The sequence below is a fragment of the Dichotomopilus funicola genome (genome assembly GCF_033296635.1).
Source record: "Dichotomopilus funicola strain CBS 141.50 unplaced genomic scaffold C8A04scaffold_74, whole genome shotgun sequence".
NCBI lineage: Eukaryota > Fungi > Ascomycota > Sordariomycetes > Sordariales > Chaetomiaceae > Dichotomopilus > Dichotomopilus funicola.
Genome location: NW_026944095.1, coordinates 49,717 through 69,610, shown reverse-complemented (window position 1 = coordinate 69,610; position 19,894 = coordinate 49,717). Strand labels below are relative to the sequence as shown.

Genomic DNA, 19,894 nt, shown 5'->3' with positions numbered 1-19,894 from the left:
GGAGGTCGCAGAAGGCCGGAGAGGGTGGCTTGAGTGGGGAATGGTCTAATTTTTTTTCCACGTTTCCTTTCTTTCTTTCTCCTCTTCCCTTTTGACACCCCTTTTCTTCTCTTTCGAGCAATCGCACTCTGCATTCAGCTCAGCCGAAGCAGAATGAGAGGTTGTTGAACTGCAAGGCTCGGCACGCCATTGGTTCCCGACAGTTATGAGCCACATGAGCTGCCTCCCGGGGGTGTTTGCCCGGGGGACAGAGAAGATGCTGTGGGGCTGGCTAACGTTCTCGCCGGAGGCTTGCTGCATCTGGTTTAGTCCGTTTCCATGGCGCGGCTGAAACCTCGTTAAACTTTCTACTTTTAGGAGCCCCCTGTCGAAACATGGAGACTACTTCTGCACCACGCGTTGCACAGCAAGGGTCCAAGCCACACAACCGATCGGTTTTGCCAGGGAGGGGGAGCAGGAAGATCTTTGACGGTGGACACAGAATCTGACTGTGGGTAGCAGTCGTTGACGTGCCGTGTGCTTGATGGTGGGATTGGAATTGGGCCTGGGTTCGATTCGATTCTTCTCTTCCCGGTGCAACGCGGGGGTTGAAGTGGTGCGGAAGGAAGCAACAGCCGGTGAAGGTGGGCAAGGCGCAACGGAAGAAGGCACGACTCGAGTCACAACTGGAAGGGCCGATAGAACCCAAACGAGAAACAATCACAGAGTAGGCAAGTACAGATCACGGAAGAACCCTTAGCGCGGGATAGAATTACTTTTGCGGCAGCCACCTAGCGACGGGAACTGTAGGTATCGGACCATTTCAGATTCCAAAGCGAAAGCTGCACCATTGCGCTGCAACATCTGTGTCTTGGATCAGGCTAACTCAGCAACCCACCCGAACATCGAGGACAGTGCATACTCGGTTCGTCCAGCATGCACATCTTTGGGAGGCCGGGACGATCGTGGCAGCCCTGCCTCCTGCAAGTCGCCTCCCAGCCTGACAAGGGCCACCCCCCTTCTTGTTCTTCGTCGTCTTCTTCTTTTGCCTTCTCTCATTGATCAACTGCTTTCTGCATGTTCCGAACACGCCGTTGCAAGCCGCCGGTTCCGGTTCGCTGGCTATTTCCCCCTCTGAAGGCCCCGCCCACCTACCACGATCTCGCACTCGTCCAGTTTGCCCACCTATGTCCACCTTTGTCCACCTCCTCCACCTCCTCCACCTCGGCCTCGTGCCGTCGTGGCGCCGTCATTGGGCAGTGTCGGCCGGGCCCGGGTGGGTTCATTGCATGCGAGATACAGCTCTGTAGGGGCCTTGCGAGGCTGTTTCTCCGATCGGTGGCGCCCGGCTCCTGGGTGACCGAGCTCTTGGCTAGTCTGGGAATCCCAAGATGCAGGAACAGCACTCTTCAGACAGCCATGAGACCACAATCTTTACCCTTTTCCGACTCCTAGCCACGCCGACCCCATGTCGTCAACCCACAGCGCCGGGAATGGCTGGACGAGGGAGGCGTTGATCGCACACATCGGGCCATTGCGTCTCGTCCAAACAGCCCTGGCGCAGAGGCCCGAAGTGGACAAGACTTGGGCGTGTGTGAACACAATTGGTAACTTGTTGATTGGAGATCAGAGAATACACTCGACGGTCACTTTTTTGTTCTTGTCTTTTTTTTTTGCTTGCTCCCTCCCACTCTTTCCCCCACAACTCACCTGATACGTATCATTGGGCCACGGGAGGTGGAGGAATGATCGGGAGGTACCTTGGCTGATGAATCGGCGGGAGGGCCCTCACGACTCCCCTTTCCCCCTTAGCTCAACGGTTTTGGGGATTGGCGATGGCAAATTCTACAAAAGCCCACGAGGTGGCCACTTATCCGGCCGCCACCAGCCCTGTGCCCTTGGGACTTGAAGCCATCACGACTCGGGAACGACTCCACGACCGACATCTTGTCCATCAACGACGACGACGGGGGGACACACCACCCTAATTACCTACTCTCCTTCTAGCTTTGTGCCTATCTTCATCGACCGAAAGTGCAACTATTTTTTTTCGCTTGCGTTGGGTTGCTGGTCTAGTGCCTTTATCTTGTTGCTTGGTTTTTTTTCCGTGCTGTGCCAGTGGCAGAGACATTCTTCACTCCTTACCGACTTCAATTTTACTTGTATAAGGCCGGGCGCGATTTTCCTGGCCCCCGTCTTTACCTCTGTATAATCTCCCCACGACAAACTCGACAAACCGAACCAAAACACACACCATGTCGGACGGATGTAGGTCGGATTTTCTTTCAGTGCCCACCCCCCCTTCTCCTTGTCACACACCCTCCCCTTGCCGAACAAGCCCTAGCCCTCTCGGGAAGGGGAAGGGAAAGGGAGGGATGGGGAGGACCGGGTAATGGTTGGGTGTCCTCGCTTGCCACCCATTGTGCCCTACGGGGCGCATGTGTGCCGGTGTGTTTCCCAGACCGCCAACCCCGGTACATACCCTCTGCCCCTGACAAGCGGCAAATATGCCCAGCCATCCACAGTTCAGAACAGCGGAAGTCGCCGTGTGACCACCAGAAGATGGACAACAGAGACGGAGAGGAGCACGGGCTACAGAGGCCGGCCAGCTCTGAAAATCATTCTTTGCTGACGACAATACCCACAACAACAGACAACAACTATCGGACAGCGCGCGTGGCGGAGTTGCTGGCCGACTTCCGCACGCTGCAGTACTACATCGCTGCTGCCGACTGCAACCCAGCCGACATGGACGACTATTACACCGAGGGTTGGGCCCAGCTCCGGCAGTGCGCGCTAGACGGCCAACACATTCTCAACTGCGCGGCCGACGTGACGGTGCCACGCGCCAACGGCGGTCCCGATGAGCAGGAGAGAGCCGAGTTGATGCAGTGCGTTCTCCTTACCTTGTTTCTCCTCGTCGTCGTCCTCCAGCCCCCTTTGTTTACTCCCCTTTTTCCTGTTTCTAATGACTCACTGGACCCTCACCTCCCATTCTATCTCCGGGTTTGCTCCGCTGTCCCCCCTGCTAACTCGTTTCTCAGAGTCCTTCTCGACGCGTACGCTCGTAGGCACGAAGGCCAAAAGATCTACCTTCGGCAGCAGGCAGCACAACGTTGGATTCAGTGGCGGGACCAGATCCTCGCAGGTGGGCGGCCACACTCGGGGAACCAGGCACAGCTGGACGTGGTCGACCAGCAGCTGCGGACTGTACGTGTTCTTCTTGTGAAGTGCACCAAGTTGAGTTCTTTTCGACGCGCTAACACCGCTACAGGAGCTCGCGACTATCACCGACGAAGTCGTTTATGCCGACCTGCAGAACTCTGACTTGACTATGGGCCGCTGGACGGCCGAGGATCCATCCCTGCGTGCGGTACAACGCTGGGTGCGGACACGTAGATGCTGAAAAGAGCGACGCTACGAAACACGACACGAGCGCTCGAGGGAAGACGAGACGAGACGAGATGAGACGAGACGAAGAGATTACGAGAAACCGGACGAGACGAGAACGGTGAAACGACCAAGTAGCTGCCCACAACCACCACTACCACACCCTCCACGACCTATATATACCCTTCCTCCATGGGCGGGGGTATCACGAAACGCTATTCTGATTCAACACAACACTTCCCAGCTTCCACTCTCCGTCTTCTTTGATACCAATACCCCTTCGGAATGGCCTTCGCTTCTTGATGAGGCGGCGGGTTCAAATAACTCCTAATCGTTCTTTACTTGTCTGCAGCTTTGTCTTTCTCGGTCTACTTTTTTTTGGTCAGGAGCATTTTTTGGATGGGGCATTCGTTAAAAGGCTGGGTTAGAAACAGGACTTCATTTCTTTGGTTAAGGTTTTATTTTCATTATCATCATTAGGATACCACTGGGAACATTTGTTTACAAGAGGGAAAAACAAAAGAAAGAGACGATGGTTGAACGGACTGACGGCAGGGCCGGATAGGATTTAGTATACATGGTTATTAAGGAAAGAACGTCGGGAACGTCTTGTTTTGTATGTCTACGGGGAGGGATGCCGGAAGAGTGGACGTGAGTTTTTCGGAGTCGAGCTGTTAGGCTGCCTGGAGCAGAACTAGACGCGGTATCCATAGACAGCGAGTGGAATAGTATTAAACAAGTCGATCATCTACAATAAGGCTGAAGTGATGAATACTATGGGGCCTGAAACCTCCTAATTATTTGTGATATACAAGGAAAAGAATCATGGACGTTGATGCTTGGGAGATGCCCCTTAAATACAGCCGTAATACGGTATATCCAGCCCGTCTTGACCCATTTACTACTAAAAATTTTTGCTCTGAACACATAGCGCGATTCCCCCAACCGACAACAGCATTCCAAGCATGGTTTCTGCTTTTCGTTAGTGTGTGCCGTCCGCAGGTCATGAAGAAAAAAAGGAGAAAATGGGGAGCGTGGTGAACCTACCTCGGCTGATAACTTTGCCCTCGACCCACCATTCCCCAACGACGGTGAAGAGGAAAGCCAGAGTGTTGACAATGGGGACTGTGAGGCTCAGTTCTGGTTTGCGTTAGTGGACTGGTTTGGCTTTGGATGTTTCTGCACTTCGATCCATCCACCATTGATGAGCCTCAACCACGTGTTACGATGATCCACGGAGAAACACCATCACCCGAAAACAACCCCCCAAACTAGATCCAAGAAAGGAAACGAAAAAAAGACTAAAAAGTCCTTACCGGCCTTCCCAATCAACAAAAAAAACCACACACTCCCCGTCAAATTAACAACCAACGGCACCGCATACCGCGGATTCCGCAACAAATCCACGACCGCCAACACGCCGCCATACACTTTCGTCCGCAGCCAGCTGGATGCTACACCCGGCGAAGAGAGGATCGGGTGCGCAGGCGGTTGGTGGTCGCGCGCGGCGCGACGGATGAAGGGCGTTGTGAGGCCCCAGGCGAGACCGACAAGCAGGAAGGAGAGGATGTAGTTTATCGCGGGGGGCGTGGGGGTGGGGGGGTTGGAGGGGGTTGACATTTTGTTTTTTTAGGAGAGAATTGGGTTAGGGGATTGATGGGGGTGTGGTGGTGATGGTGATGGTGATGATGATGATGCTGGCGGTGTTGATGTTGATGATGATGCTGGTGGAGTTTCGCGGTTCAGGGTTAGGCAAGATTGAGATGGATGGATCGAGGGTTAGGGGTATGGGACCAGGGTTACAAGGGGTGCAGGGGTCTCAGCAGCGCAGGGATCAGGGGTCGAAGAGTTGAGGGCCCGGTTGTGGGGATCTCGCGGCCCAGACTTCTAAATTGACGACGAACACCCGCGGTTTGCCTATCGACGGTAAGGCTGAGGCTGAATGAATTCAGCCCTGCTGTGGCGACGGTGGCAAGGGGGGAGAGAGGAGTTGGGGAATGACAAAGAAATGCCGGGTGTCGGCGCTGAATGGACCCGAGTAAACTTAATTCGGGGCTGCTATAATTGCCGAATTGGGCATAGACGACTGTACTCCGTACGTAGTTTGAGAACAAACCCCTTTTCCCCTTTTCCTTTTTCTTTTCCCCGGATCTGGTTGATGATCGTGCTAGCTGCAAGCTGAAGGTGGCCTCTTCACCTTGCGTTTCAGATCGCACATTGGGCTTGGCTGTGACATCTGCATGTAACGTGTACCTGCTTGCGCGCCAACGTCGCGGGTATTTTTATCATTGCCCTCGGATTGATCAATTCGGATACAGAGCCGAGACAACAAGTTGTGCGATGCCGGTTGGCTGCTGTTGACGACAACAATTGCATTAGCGCTGTGATTTCTCATTCATCATTTTCGTGGTGCCGAGGCGCATCACAGGATGATAAATAGGGTGATTGGTGTTGCATAGCGGACCTCGGTCAAGCTCGCAGCAGGCTTGGCTCTGTTTGGTTTGCGGTTCAAAACAGGGGAAACCGACGCATCAGTGAGTGGCTGTGACATGGTCCACGGAAGATCGTGGCGAATGGCGGGCCGCCCATTCTCGGCTCCAGCGAAGTGAGACATATGCGGAGCTCCGACAACACCAAAAGGCCTCCGGGTCTTCTATCACCACAGTCTTGGCAGTATCCAAATTTCTTGTGATGAGTCGCAAGAGGGTTAGCATTCAGCTAGTGAGTATTTTCACGGCGTTTACGGCGGAAAGTACTTGGCTGTGGAGAGGTAGGTACAAGCTTTTCAAGTACTGCGGGTTTCGAGAATCCCGCGGTGTCTCAGTCGAGAAGTTCTGGCCAGAGGTATTAGTTTCCCAACAAGTTCTGGATTGGGGTGGTTCTGGAGAAAGATATCTCCAAAAGCGGGTGGCGGTTCTCGCCTATCCTTATTTCTCCTGAACCCCCTGAGAATCGACAACCTCCTTGCGCCCCTTGAGCGATCTCGTCTCAACTTGAACTCAATCCGACGTGGTCCGCTCTCGACAATGGAACAAGACCACAGAGTGATGGCTTATGGGCGGCTAGAAGTTCACGTCTATCCACCGTCAACCGTCCGCCCTAGGTGCTGGCTATGCCGAAGTCGCCAACTGTTTTCCATCTTTGTTATGGATCAGGTGGGCGGTGTGTTGACGGCGGTGCGTGGTATGTTACGCATAGCCGAAGGTAGTTCGATCCATTGTACGCTTCCGTTTCCTATAGCTGACTTATCCTCTCCAGTGAAACTAGCCCGGCTCTCTTCGGCTTCAGAATAAAGTTGAAAAAAGAGTCGAGCATCCGGGAAAGCGGATAAGAGGCATCGGAAGAGAGCAGCACTCCTTCATACCCGCTTTCATCTCCGACAGCCGCGTAATCCACGAAGGCAAAACATCACCGCTGACAACTTGTCTGGTGGTGAGGGAAACACGCTGCACGGGGTGGAGGACCATGCGCCTTGGAATTCCTAACCGACCGTCGATCATAGCGTGACGCCCGGAACGGGCGGATCCACCAGAGCCTGTCGTCGGGCGCCTGGGCGGACTAGCCGGTCGCCAGCCTCAAAACTACCGTCCGCCGAGGCGGCCGAAATGACGGATCCACGGTTGCCGGGCACCGGTCGGTCACCGGTCGATGCCGAGGGCTACAAATGGATACTCTCTAACCGATGGATGGAGTCGGGGACAGGGAGTTGAGGATCGAGACCGTTTCGATAACGCGGCACCGACAAAGTGACGTGCATCTTGCATCTCTGGGCAATGGTGTTGCGCAACGGCCCGCCAGACAGATCACACCGTCACGATCGGGGGGATGAGGTGTCGTCTGAGATCCGGGCCGGGGTTAGGCTTGGCGGATAGAATTCGATGAATTGGAAGTGATGTTCTGGGTCGAGAGAATGGTAACGACGGGTTAGGGTCGGAGAAAAGAAGTGGACCCACGGAAGAAGCGTGGTGGAATCGAAGGTGCAGGCCCATTGCGGGGCATGATCAAAGCTTCCATCCCAGCCTCGCTGATTTGCGACGCTTTGGCGCATGCCAGCCACCGACTGGACAGTGAATTCCGCAGTTCTGATTTGGCGACGCGCAAGACCAGAGGCCCCAGCCACTGCAAACGCGATCCAACCCCCCCTGCTATTCGGCTCCCAGTGCTCCCCAAGACCCCTGGCGCACGTCAACAAGCAAGGCAGCGACAGGCCATTGGATCCCACTCATGTCCACTCCATCCCACTTCCAGGTTGCATGCCGCAGTGCTGCGTTTTCAGCGCGGATATCCTTCTACGCAGTACCGACGTTATCTCCCTTTCCCGGGCACTCTCTTTTCAATCTATCTTTCTGTCGTTTCTTGCCTGCATTCTGAAATCTGCATTCTGCATTTGCATACCCTTCTTTTCTTTTTTACGTTGGGCTTTTTCCATTGAATGAATCTTTGTTACACCATCCAAGCTAAGCTGTGGTTCATTGTGTGTTTTGGACCCTTCCTTGTTTCTTCTTAGCTCCGTTCCCCATTCCTGATCTCCGATTCTCCATCCATTTCGGCGGGGTAAAGTAAACAATCGGCTTTCTCGATCGACCTCGACCTTTACCTTTATCGGCCCTCCCACTGTTTCCTCTCAACTCGATTTCCTCGACCCCCGAGTTTTTCGAATCTCCATGGTACGGCCCAGCGCGGCACCACAGTCATAAACATGACGACCAAGGCGAAGACACACCCGCTCAATGGGATGCACACGGCGGGCATCTTCTCTGATATGAGCGTCGATGGGCCGGAGATTGGGACGCTAGTGCTTGTGATCGACCGCGCAAAGAACCTGCCCAACCGCAAGACCATTGGCAAGCAGGACCCCTACTGCGCTGCGAGACTTGGAAAAGAAGCGAAGAAGACGACAACAGACATCCGCGGCGGGCAGACTCCGAAATGGTACATACACGCGCAGTTCCCCCATTCCTTGTCGGCGCGGCGTTGTACTAATTGAACCTTCTTTCACAGGGACCAGGAGCTCCGGTTCACAGTGCACGACTCGCCCGACTACTACCAGATTAAGGTTTCGGTATTCAACGACGACAAGAGAACGGAACTGATCGGCGAGGCATGGATTGACCTGCGCGACATCGTGGTGCCCGGCGGTGGACAGAGTGACCAGTGGCATCAGCTTGCTTGCAGGGGCAAGTATGCCGGTGAGGTCCGTATCGAGGTCACGTACTACGACAACCGGGCGAAGCCCGAGAAAGCTGTTGTCAAGGCGAAACCGCCCGTGGCAGCCGAGCCCGAGCAGATCCAGAGCGCTCCTGCGCCGGCGGCCCCGGGTACGGCTGCTGGACCAAGACCGGTACCCAAGCGTCGCCCGTTGCCTTCAGACCCGGTCACTGGCAAGACCCCTGCACTTCCCTCACCCGTGGCCCCCGAGGTCGAGACACCACCACGACCACAACCGAACCCGGCGCCTGCCGCACACCAGCAGATAGAGTACAATCAGGTCTCGGCCCCGGCGGCTGCTCCACTTCCAGCTCCAGCCCCGGTACCCGCGCCGCAGCACTACAAACAACCACCGCAGGACCGTGGTGTTGAGCTTGGGACACCCTCTCGTCGTCAAGACGTGCCTAGTCAGCAGTACCGCACACCTGAGAGGCCCGATCAGTACCCCCCGCAACAAGATCCCGGATACCGTCCGCACCCACAACAGCAGCAGCAGCAGCAGCTCGTGTATGATCCCCGACATGGGAACGCTCATGAGCACCTGGCTGAGCCACGGGCAATGGAGGACGACCGGCCACCGCCCCCACCAGCTCATAGGAGCAGGGCCGGGAGCAACCCGTCTGCCAATGCGCCTTTTCAGGCCACACCACCGACGATGCGACAGGACGTGCTGCGACACGAGGCCCACCGCAATTCAGTCTCGGGGAGCTACCCTGGCCGACCGACGTACAAGGCCTACGACTCGGCCCCACCTTCGCTCCCATCGAGTCAGTATCCGACGCCAGAACAAGGGCAGCCGTCGAGGCACTATTCGTACGACCCGGCTTACGAGCCGCAAAGGACCATGCAGGCTACCGTCGAGGATGTGCCTGAGTCGCCCGAGTCCTCAAATAACCCGCGGAGGTCCTCGGGTCGCTGGCCTATCTCGCAACCTCAACCACCAACCCAGTCACAGTCATATTCGCAGCCCCAGCCACCAGCTCAGTCGCAGCCGTACTCGCAGTCACAACCCCAGCTGGATCGGGACCGGGAATACGACCTGACGGCGAGCCCTGCGCCACTTGCGCTCTCCAGCCGGAACAGCAACGAAGCAGTACGCTACCCGCCAGAGCCGCGGTATCAAGGCACCAACGGATATCAGGCAGCAGCCCCGGAGATGCCGCAGAGGCAGTCGCCGGACTATGCTCCGAATTACGGCAGACACTCTGAATCCTCTCTGCCACTGCATATCCCGCACTCTGAGCAGCGTGCCCTGACGTACCGGGGCGAAGACGAGGCAGTTGGCTATTCCCCGGCACCGGCCCCGGTCCCGGCCGCACTCGTTCCGGGCATTGACCCGGCTGTTGCTCAAGAAATCTCGGACCGTGCCCACCACGAGAGAAGACAGTCGTTCGCTCAGCCTCGGGGCTACTCTCAGGCGCTGGTGGAGACACAACCGAGAGGGAGGACCATGAACGACCGGTACAGCCAGGATGTTGTTCCGGCATACAACAACGGCAACACGGGGACTCATGGTAGGGCGGCGCACACTTACACCAACGGCCCTTCGACATCGAGTGTAAACGTGGTGATCAAGTCCCGCGCATACTCCCCGAATCCCGCGCGGGACCCGAGCCCGAATCCGCACCACACGATCCGGCGCAAGTCCGTTAGCCCCCGACCGCCGGTTGACCCGCGCAAGATCTCCGGCATTCCCTTTGGGCCCGACTCGTACGATGCCATCAACCCACACGCGTCCACGGCCGCGGTTCGGGATGAAGCGTCTTTACGGCCTGACTATAGCGAGGCCACGGGAAAGATCATCACACACGACGGCCGCGAGGTCGATCCATCAGACCATCTCCCCGTCGAGAGTTGGGCGCCCGAGCCAGAGCCGAAGCCACCGTCTTCCAACTCGGCATCGGCCCGCCCATCTCCAGCTGGCCCGCAGCCGGCTCCCACATCAGGTCGTCGACCGCTCCGCGTCGCCGGGCGGACGCAGTCCATGCTCCCTTCTGCGTCGTCTTCCTCGGCCATCACCTTCTCGGGCGGTATAACAGATCACGTCGAGCCCGTGAGCTCCGGACATCGGAACCGGCTGCAGAAAAAGGCAGGCTACCGCCAGTCCACCTCGGCCATCGTACCCATCATGTCGGGCGCCAACGGTCCCGGGGTTACCACCTCCAGCAGCAGCGGTAACGGCCCCAACCTTCTTAGAAAGAGCAGCGGCGCCAGCGGCCACAGCATGGAACCACCCTCCCACCACGACAACAACTTCTCCTCTCAACGCGGAACCATCACCCGCGCCTCAACCTTCGACAACTACACTAGCGACCGTGACCCCTACGCCGCACCATCCCACCATTCCACATCCTCCTCCTCCGCCGCAGCCATCTACGGCACCTCCCCCGGTAGCCAACGCCACCACCACCAGCAACACAACTCCTACAACTCATCCTCCCACAACTCCCACCTCCGCGGCGTCAGCCCCGGTCGCGGACCAAGTCATCACCATCACCAACACCCCCACCACAACCCCTACCCCGCTCAACAAAACCAATACAGCCGCAGCACGGGCAATCTCCACTCCGCCATGGGCAGCATCAGCAGTAGTGGCAGCGGTCCACCCATCCCAGCTAAAATCCCCCTTGCGCTGCCGCCGCCGGGGTCGTCATCATCTGATACTGGCGGGAGTATGAGTGGTGCGCTGCAGTTGCATAGTAGCAGTGTGGCGCGACGCGCGGGGAGTGGGATTGATGATGGGTATGGGTATGGGGGGGAGTATGATCGTGGTCGAGATGGGGGTCGCGGGAGGGATATGGGGGATGATGGGTATGATGGGTATAGTGATCAGTATGGGTATGGTGGTAGCAACGGTGGCGGGGGCTATCGCGGAAAAGGAGGAGGAGGTGGTGGAGGGGGGATGTTATCGTTGGAAGAGGAGTTTAGGCAGATTGATATTGGGACGGGGAGGTCGTCGAGGAGACATGGGCCTCATCATGGTGGGGGTGGGTTGCCGTCGCAGCATGGGTATCATGGACATGGGGGGCCTGGGCAGCAGCAGCAGCATTATGGGGGGGTTTATGGGCAGGGGGGGTATTAAGGGTGATGGGTGTCATAGACGAGATGGATGGGACATATCGCATGGGGGATGATAGGAAGGAAGGTTATGGGGGTGTTGGGTTGGTTATAAACGGCGAGGTTGGATGTTTAAAGGTGGGATTGGTGGGGTGGAAGGCAAAAGGCATAAGGGCAAGCCGAGGAGTGGAAGCTTTGTGCGTTGTGCGCCGATTTGGCGTCATGGCGTTATGTTTGGTTTGTATACTAGCGGGTTGGAGAGCGATTTGCGGCGGAGCGATTGCCAGAGAGAGAGAGAAGAATGTGTGTGTATATTCATTTCGTATGGCTTGGTTCTGCGTGGACTTCTGCGATTCGTTCTGCTTCGGATGTGCGGGCGCATGGTATAGCCATTTGACATAACTGTTTTTTACATTCTTGTATTCCCGTCTTCGTGTCTTCTTTCTTGTTCCACTGTATGCTGCTTTTAGAGTCTGTTAATTCTTTTCCATTTCGTTTTGGAGTTAGGTAGGTATATTGCTGCCATAAAGTACCGAGTTCTAATTACTTTCCTTACTTCCCCTGACCTGATCGCCACTGACGAGGAGTATTGTTGCGACAAGGTATGGACTGATCATTCGTGTAATGGTGGTGACAAACGTGTCCGCTACTCTGCACGGATGAGATTCATGCATACTACACGGAGAGTTTTTGGGAGGTTGGGGGGGACTAGGTATGGGGTTTGTTTGACTGCCCATGATGATGCAGCACGATATCGTGGGGATGAATCGTGGGTTGCTATTGGAACGAGCAGGAACAACTACGGGGTTATGCTGTTTGTTGTGGAGAGATGGAGGATTGGGAGGGCTAGAGTGTAGAGACGCCTTCAGGTGTGAGGGTAGGGTTTGAGGGATGGCAGGGTCGACTTGACGAGGTGAATGAAGTGAAATTCAACGTTATGGCCGGGGCAGACAGACAGCTAACGTTATCCAACAAGCCACCCAACAAAAACAACAAAAACATACAACACCGGGGATTCCCCAGTCGTCACCGACCTGAGTACTGATCCGGCCGTCGCCAGTTTGACTAGGGGAGAGCGGACGGGATCCCGTATTTTCTAGCGCGTATGGTCGTATGTGATAGTCTGGTGTCCAGAACGTGTTGAAGAATGCTCGTGGGAGAATGTGCAGGAGGACAAGGTATGTATCCGTATCTGAGGAGGTTATGTGTTAAGTGCCATTCCCACTGCCATGCCCTGCACGGTCCCTTTGTGTGGCACTGCTGCTGCGAGGAACGGGGAAAGGGCCGAGTAGGGCGGGGAGCGCCGCGAGGTTGGACTGAGAATGGGATGAGGTTACATATCTGTCATGTGGTGTCAATGTGTTTAAAGCTACTCTCGGCGAGCTCAGCAAGTCTGGCGGAACTAAAGGAGATAGTCGGCCGACTCTAACGCCAAGTACAGAGATGGCCGTGACTCGTGTATGTCCCTCTTAATACTCTTATGAACCGAACTCTGGACTCTGGGGTTACAACTTTTCATGTTGTATTGGGAGTTCCTCAATGACTTAGGTATGCTCTGGACTGGGAGTTGGTTTGGTTTGGTACAAATTTGAAACTTTAGTGCTGAAATAATTTAGGCCCATGGTCTTTAAATTATTTCCAAGTGCTGCCATACTTTTGTGTTATGTTGCCTTGACGGGACACTGCCGTTGGTGCTTTTGTTACTGTTTTTCCATTTGCAGCCGTTGTGTTAGGATTTATCGGTTAACCGGTTTACACACCTACACGGAAGATGGCATGCAAGAAAATAAAACGTAAGGCCCTGCACCAATGAAAGAATAAATCCGCAAAGTTCTTACCCAATCCTGTGGTCCGTTTGGGCGGGGGAAGAGGGTATATAAACCCCCTCCGCAATCCCAATTCCCAACACCTCCAGAAACCACTGCGCCATCGCAGATTACTCGGTAGTGCAGTGGTTAAGATCTGTGTACCTAGTCGGATACTGTCTGGGGCCGAAAGACCGACCCACACCCTGTCTGACCACAGTTCTTCTTTTTCGAATCCTGTGGTTGCACTTTTTTTGGGCTTTTTTTGTTTTTGGCACGGCGGGGGGGTTGTTTTCGGTCCTTCCTCCCAAGTTGTGGGTGGTTGAGGCGTAATGGAAGACTCGAAATGGGATGGAAGGGGCATGGATCTTGAAGGTTCACTGAGTGTAAGTGCCTGAGAAAGCTGGGAGGGGTTTGTGAGGGAAAATAAATGTTCAAGTGACATCTAGGGCAGAGTATGGGAATGGGGGGACTGCAAATGTGGGAGATTTTCTGGCCAAGACTATCTTCAGCTTCAATAGACAACCGCCAAGGGAGCTTCGCAAGGAGGGCTCAGATGTAAGGACTGTATGGCGGTCGATATACATGATTAATGTACATCTCACTCGAAGGCAGGCTATGCCAGCCGAGTTCCAGATCATCACACATGACAACACCAAGTTAATTGCAAAGCACAGAGATCGTTTCAACATCAAGTATATTCACCATCCTTAGATCCCTATAATAAATACTCGAATAATCCATGTAAAAGCCAAAAGCCAAAAGCCAAAAGTAGCAAGCCCGAATTATCCAAGCCTTTTCCGCAGTACAAACGCCGAGCCATGAGGTAGGTGTCCGTCCCTATCATTAATCTCCTACACCGTGTCAAGCACGGAGATGTTCCGTTGGTCCATCGTTAAATGATGCAGTGACAGACGTGAGTCTGTGCCAGTGTGTAATGGTGAATGCATGGTTGGAATGCAGTGTATGTGGTTGCGTTGTGTTGTGTGTGGAAAGAGAGTAGGGGATGTAACGTGGTGAGGAAGACGTGTGGGAGTGTTCGGTAAATGAATGGCTGGTTCTTCAACGCCAGCCGCCGGGCGCTCGCCAAAAATAGCCCGGCTGCATCGTCCCGTGTGCGGCCGCATGACGAGTGGCCAGCCAGACCGGAACACCCATTTCCCGAACCGAGATGGGCCACTCATCACGTCCCACCCGTTCCTCATCTCCGAGGAGCCAATTCTCCAAATCCCGTGCGAACGTCCAATTTTGGCCCCATCGGAACGAACGCATGCTCTTATCCCGTCCACGTGTGCGGATGTGCAGAGGGGTGCTGTTTTCCCGCACTCTGCGCTCCTGTATTTTGCATCTTCAACCTGGTGGCGTCGCCTATCTTCTAGAAGAACCAGTAAAACGTCGTGTACGGCACACTCTGCACACCGGCCCCGACGGCCGAGCAGGGTTGGGGAGCGCCGCCGGCGGTGATGACGCGGTAGACTGAGGTCACACCGACGGATTGGCCAGTGCCGTTGTCGTCCAGCTGCAGCCAGGCAACGGCGCCGGTGCCAATGATGCCCTTGTCGGCCCCCGACGGTGCGGTCTTGGTGTCCGTCTTCTTGAGAACCGCCTTGAGGCCCGCGGCGGGGAGATCGAAGACGGGGGTGCCTTTGCTGTCGAAGAAGTGGTGGCCGAGGAACTTGGCAGGCGGAACGCCCTTGAGACGGAGATCGCCCGTCACAGGGAAAGGCGTAGTAGGGTCGGCACCGTACTCGGTACCCGCGAGCTTGTTCAGCGGGAAGGGGGTGTTCCAGAGGAGGTTGCTCGGCAGGCCATCCCAAGCGTTCTGGGGGACGCCGGTTCGCTCGGTGCCCGGGTAGAAGCTAGTAACGTCGTGGAGGATGGCGAGAGCGCCGGTGGCCACGCTGTCGCCGGTGTTGGCGGCACAGGTGTAGTTTTGGATGCCGTGGCCGATGGCGATCTTCTTGAGCACGAGGGAGGCAGCCGGGGGCGTGAGCTCGGCGCCTAGCTTATGTTAATTTCGTAGTCCTCGTGACGGAACAGAATCCGAGGCTCACCTTCTCCGATCTTCGGGAGAGTGTAGACAGGCGGCTTGCAGACCGGGACGGCGGATGCCACAGCCGCGAGTGCGGCCAAGACGGTTGTCGCGGAAAACTTCATGTTGGCGGGTGGAGAGAAGATGGCAAGGGGAAGATCCAATGGATACCACAAGAGGAATGGACTCGAGTGAGGTAGGAAAGAACGCTGGGTGGAGGACGAGTGAAGCTGTGTGAAGTGTGTGATCTTGGGACGATGCTGGTGGGACAACGGAAGCTTATATCCTCCTGGAGCTGCATGGTGTGGGAGAACATGCGAGGACGCCCACGGAAGGCGGCAGCTTGGGACCCTGGTTCCAGAACAGCTCGATGTGGCTTGTGGGAATGTGGTAGTCTACGGCGCCGGATCCAGAACGGGAGGGCAGAAACTGACCGGGGCACACAAGCTCGACGAGCAGGGGTGAGGATGGGGAAAAACCACAAGATGTGAGAGCAAGGTTGTTCTGCAGAAAGATGTGAGTCCCACCCACATGGTGCAGACGGAGGGTGAACGCCCCCTTGCCTGGGGTGTCGCGGTCATTCGATCGGACAGGAATTTGATCCACTTCTTTGGGACGGGATTCCAACGTTTTCCCACGTCGGAGCGTGGACGGGACGTCCCAAGAGACCCTGGCGGCTGCTGTTGTTCTGAAGGCACGAGATCCTTGACGATTGCTGCGTCTAAAGTTGCAGGGGGGGGGGGCGTACCTCAGACAGGGGGTGCAAAACAGATGCAGATGCAGCTTTGGTGTGGGTGGGGTGGCTGGAATGGCGGGGGTTCATCAATACTGCAACCTCAACGTCCGGCCGTTTGTACCCGTGCCCTTTGCGCCTTGGAGGCCGCGGCCGTGATGCTTGTTTGAGGGGGAAGAACCTGCAGTTTCGTTTCTGTGATGGCAGCTGCAAAGGAGCTCCTGTCCGTTCCATCAGCTGCATCTCCATAAGCTCTGCGGATGCCTCGCGGAACCTGGGGGGAAATCGAGCCCGTTTTGGTAGGCAAATTGTCTAGCGAACGGGCGTTTACACAATACACCCCAAGGAGACATTACGGAAGCCAATTCGAGAAGGTGGAGTATCATTGGTTGTCCGGTCCAACTCCCATAGGGTTTGCACGACGGCGGTCGGCCGCCATAATGGGCCGTCCTTCAAATTGTGGGGGCTTGGAGCGGCTGTCTGCTGCAGAGCGAAATGAGGGGACCTCGCCTGGGATTTCGCCTTGCCCTAACGGCGGTAAGGCGAGAAGCGTGAGAGAAGCTTTGCGTTGCTTCGACAGTGCTGAAACACGTGAAATATCTGTAAGTGAAAATGCGCTGTCGACCTTTGTGGATGTTGGTGCCGTGAGGCACCAATTTGATGCGGCGTGGTTTTTTCACTGTCTGGCTGTCTCCACGGCCAACGTGCAGCGATCTGAGACACGAGCCACCCGGAAATCAGTTTGACCCCGAAATGTAAAAGGCTGTCGAGAAATGGCAGCGGTCGGGGTTCCCATGCGGGGCACTGGCATGAGCCTCGAACATCGGGTTAGTTTTTCTGATTTGGAAGACTAGGCAGTGTCCTTCGAAAAAACAGTCGCTTTGACGATGATTTTCCCGTCTGCGCGGCTAACCTTTTTAGTTTGGCCTGTAAGCGATTAGCGCAGTTTTAGTGGCTGGTCAGCCGAGATAGGGTGGAAGCTTGTTTCCATTTGGCATGGTTTGTTCGGCTCGCTTGTCTCTCGGTTGCTTTTCCTTGTGAGGGGATATCAAGGAGGAAAAGAGAAACGGGAATGAAACGCAAGCGTGACGACCGAGAAGAATGGAAAACACAAAACGGAAGCGACGGCTAAAGGCTAATCCATCTTTTAGGAAAGGGCGATGTTCTCAGTCGTCGCCTCATCACTTTGATCGCTTTGCAATAGGGCCCGTGCTGCTGACTGCAAGCCCCAGCCGTGTGCCGTTGCCTGAGACTAAAGCTCCTGCAGGATTCGGAGAAGCCCCTGGAGCTTTGACATTTTGGATGTCTTCCCTTTACGACTACATTTTGTTTCTGGGCTTATGGCCAGATATTGTTTCTGAAATTTGCTGAAGACCTAACCTTTGAAACATTTTCCTGCGCGATAGTTGTCAACCATGCGAACCCCCGTGGAGACTGTCTCGAAAATGATCTTCGTCAAGGATGCACAAGGGAGATGCCCAGGTCCGTAGGTGTACGGACATCGGACGACGCCGGGCACTGACCCGTTGAGGACATTGACATCTCGCGCAGTTCGGACGGACCCGTCCCTTCGGCGCTGCAGGCAAGCATGTGTCGTCCATCAAACACAGTTGTTAGGCCCGTCGTCGACATTCCCAGCGGAGCGTTGATCACCGCCAATATTACTCAAAATAGCTAGGGCAATGGCTTCAACTCCCAACTGGCAACAACCCATCCAATCTTCCAGAACCCCCAACTCTGGTACGTCCAACGCCGACACGTGGCAGTGATCGCGGCACACAAACGCAGCCGGCCGTCCTGCTGTTGGGAGTCTTGCAGCATTCTCTGCAGCTAACATTCTCAGACTCTTGGTCATACCGGCGCGGACCACCACGCCCCGCCTTGTCCCCCCCGATTCGTAAAACACCACCGACGAAACAAAATCATCAGGCACCGGGTTTGTGAAAATCGCGTCCGTGAGTTTCCGGACCGATCCCGCCTCCCGCGGTGTTTCGTTTCGAGTCCGTGAGTATCGTTCTCGTCCCATGTGAAGCCCCTGGAAACACCGCACGGACGCCCCTCCGCACCGTTTCAGTGAAACAAACCACCAACGCCGACTAGCTACCACGTGCTGGCTGAATGCAACATCTCTAAGATTCGAAATCGCGCAGTTTTCGTTCTTTAATGATACAAAAACATAATCCTCGCAGCCTTACCCCCAACTTGGTCGATTTTACCCCGTGGATGCACTAGCGTCGGTGTCAAAAGAAACTGGGCAAACCCGGTCGGCCCTGCTGTCAAACCCCCCTAGCTTGACCCTGGCACTGTGCCGCAAACCCACCGCGATTGGAACAAATTGCAGGACCAGCCATGTTTCTTGAAGCCATGAGCAAGCTTCAGTGCAGCGCGAGATCTGAGCTGGAAAACCTGTTTGCTTTGTAGCCAACGATCCGAGGATATCCGTTGAAAACGAACACGGTTTGTGGCACTCCGTACTGTCAATTGGTGCACGGCTCTCCCTGGGCGCCCCGCCTTCCGCAAACAGCAAGACCGGGACCCAAAGGGAGTCGTTTTACGGGCTCCGCAAAATCGACACCGTCTTGACAGAACGGCAACCCCTCCCCGCCCGACGCTGGTGGCTGGCCAGACCGAACTCCAAGATCATAAGCCTGGATAGTCGGTCAATATTGCAATCTCTGTCCCGCATGTCAATGGACGGCGACATGGGCGGATTCCCACTTCTGCACGTTGCGCGATCTCGTGGCGTGAGACCAGCCAATGGGAGCCGCGCCAACGGTTGCATCCGGCGCTTAGAAGCGCGTCGGCTGCAGGGATCCCTGCTTCGCGTTGTCCACTCACGTTTCTTCTCTTGGACTTTGCCTTTCCAATCCGGGCAATGGCGCGTTGGAAGTTTGCCGAACAACCGCGACCAGCCCATCTCCACGGACCAACACCCCATTTTTCTCATAGGAATGGAACTTCGCGGCTGTTGCATCCTTCGAGGGCGGCGGCCAAGCCCGAAATCAGGGCTTCCAGGTCCCCCATGTTGATTGATGATTTGGCATGTTGGCCTTTCTTTTTGGCCGAGGAACTTTTCCATCCACCATTCCACATGCGGAGCCCGCCCGCCCCGGCATGCATTCCTGCGGCAGAGCAACGACGGGACATTGGTCCGTTGGCGCGACTATCGAGTCAATAGCCGAGTTTTCCGCCGGCCGCGCGGATTTCAGTCCAACCACCCGCGCTAGCAAGGGATGCTCGGGAGGACAGCATGGTTTCCATGCTTTGTCGGAGTCATGTTGTTTTTCTTTGTGGCTTCTGCTGACGAAGCGTGCTATACTCCCTGTCTGCAACGTCCGATATTGCGTCTTCACATGGTGGAGTGCGCCTGCAGTATTCTACTGGGTCTATAGTTCAAGGATTAGATGCGGTCTTGCCCAACAGCATGTGGAAGGGATGAGGAATTCGATTACGGTGCGTGCGTGCCTGGTTCGGCCGCATCATGCCCTCCCAACTCACTTCGGGCATCGGCGAGCCCAGTTTGTTGTTAGAGGGCCGAGCGGGCCCAGTAATCTTGTTTGTGGGTGTTGAGTTTGCAGTTTGCACCAACCACGCCGTGGCCACAGGTAATTACCAAGGTCCAACAGTACAGTGTTAACCCAAGCTCATATTCACATCCTCACCTGCACCCGCAAAGGCTTCAACCAACTG

General features: G+C 55.6%; 4 protein-coding genes across 4 annotated transcripts; 2 read left to right on the top strand and 2 right to left on the bottom strand.

Annotated features, from left to right (window-relative positions):
- Nucleotides 1-2,234: 2,234 nt before the first annotated feature.
- On the top strand, nt 2,235-3,385 carry C8A04DRAFT_31857 (uncharacterized protein; the record flags this gene model as incomplete). Its single annotated transcript, XM_062781897.1, has 4 exons — nt 2,235-2,247; nt 2,633-2,870; nt 3,024-3,189; nt 3,254-3,385. 4 exons carry the CDS (start codon nt 2,235-2,237, stop codon nt 3,383-3,385), a joined length of 549 nt encoding a protein of 182 aa, XP_062633974.1.
- An 888-nt stretch (nt 3,386-4,273) lies between these two features.
- On the bottom strand, nt 4,274-4,989 carry C8A04DRAFT_31856 (uncharacterized protein; the record flags this gene model as incomplete). The annotated part of the gene is made up of 3 exons (XM_062781896.1): nt 4,274-4,341; nt 4,417-4,509; nt 4,686-4,989. 3 exons carry the CDS (start codon nt 4,987-4,989, stop codon nt 4,274-4,276), a joined length of 465 nt encoding a protein of 154 aa, XP_062633973.1.
- Nucleotides 4,990-8,068: 3,079 nt separating this feature from the next.
- C8A04DRAFT_39754 (uncharacterized protein) lies at nt 8,069-11,659 on the top strand (the record flags this gene model as incomplete). The annotated part of the gene is made up of 2 exons (XM_062784703.1): nt 8,069-8,301; nt 8,371-11,659. 2 exons carry the CDS (start codon nt 8,069-8,071, stop codon nt 11,657-11,659), a joined length of 3,522 nt encoding a protein of 1,173 aa, XP_062633972.1.
- Nucleotides 11,660-14,814: 3,155 nt separating this feature from the next.
- C8A04DRAFT_31854 (uncharacterized protein) lies at nt 14,815-15,596 on the bottom strand (the record flags this gene model as incomplete). The annotated part of the gene is made up of 2 exons (XM_062781895.1): nt 14,815-15,440; nt 15,494-15,596. 2 exons carry the CDS (start codon nt 15,594-15,596, stop codon nt 14,815-14,817), a joined length of 729 nt encoding a protein of 242 aa, XP_062633971.1.
- Between the last annotated feature and the right edge of the window lie 4,298 nt (nt 15,597-19,894).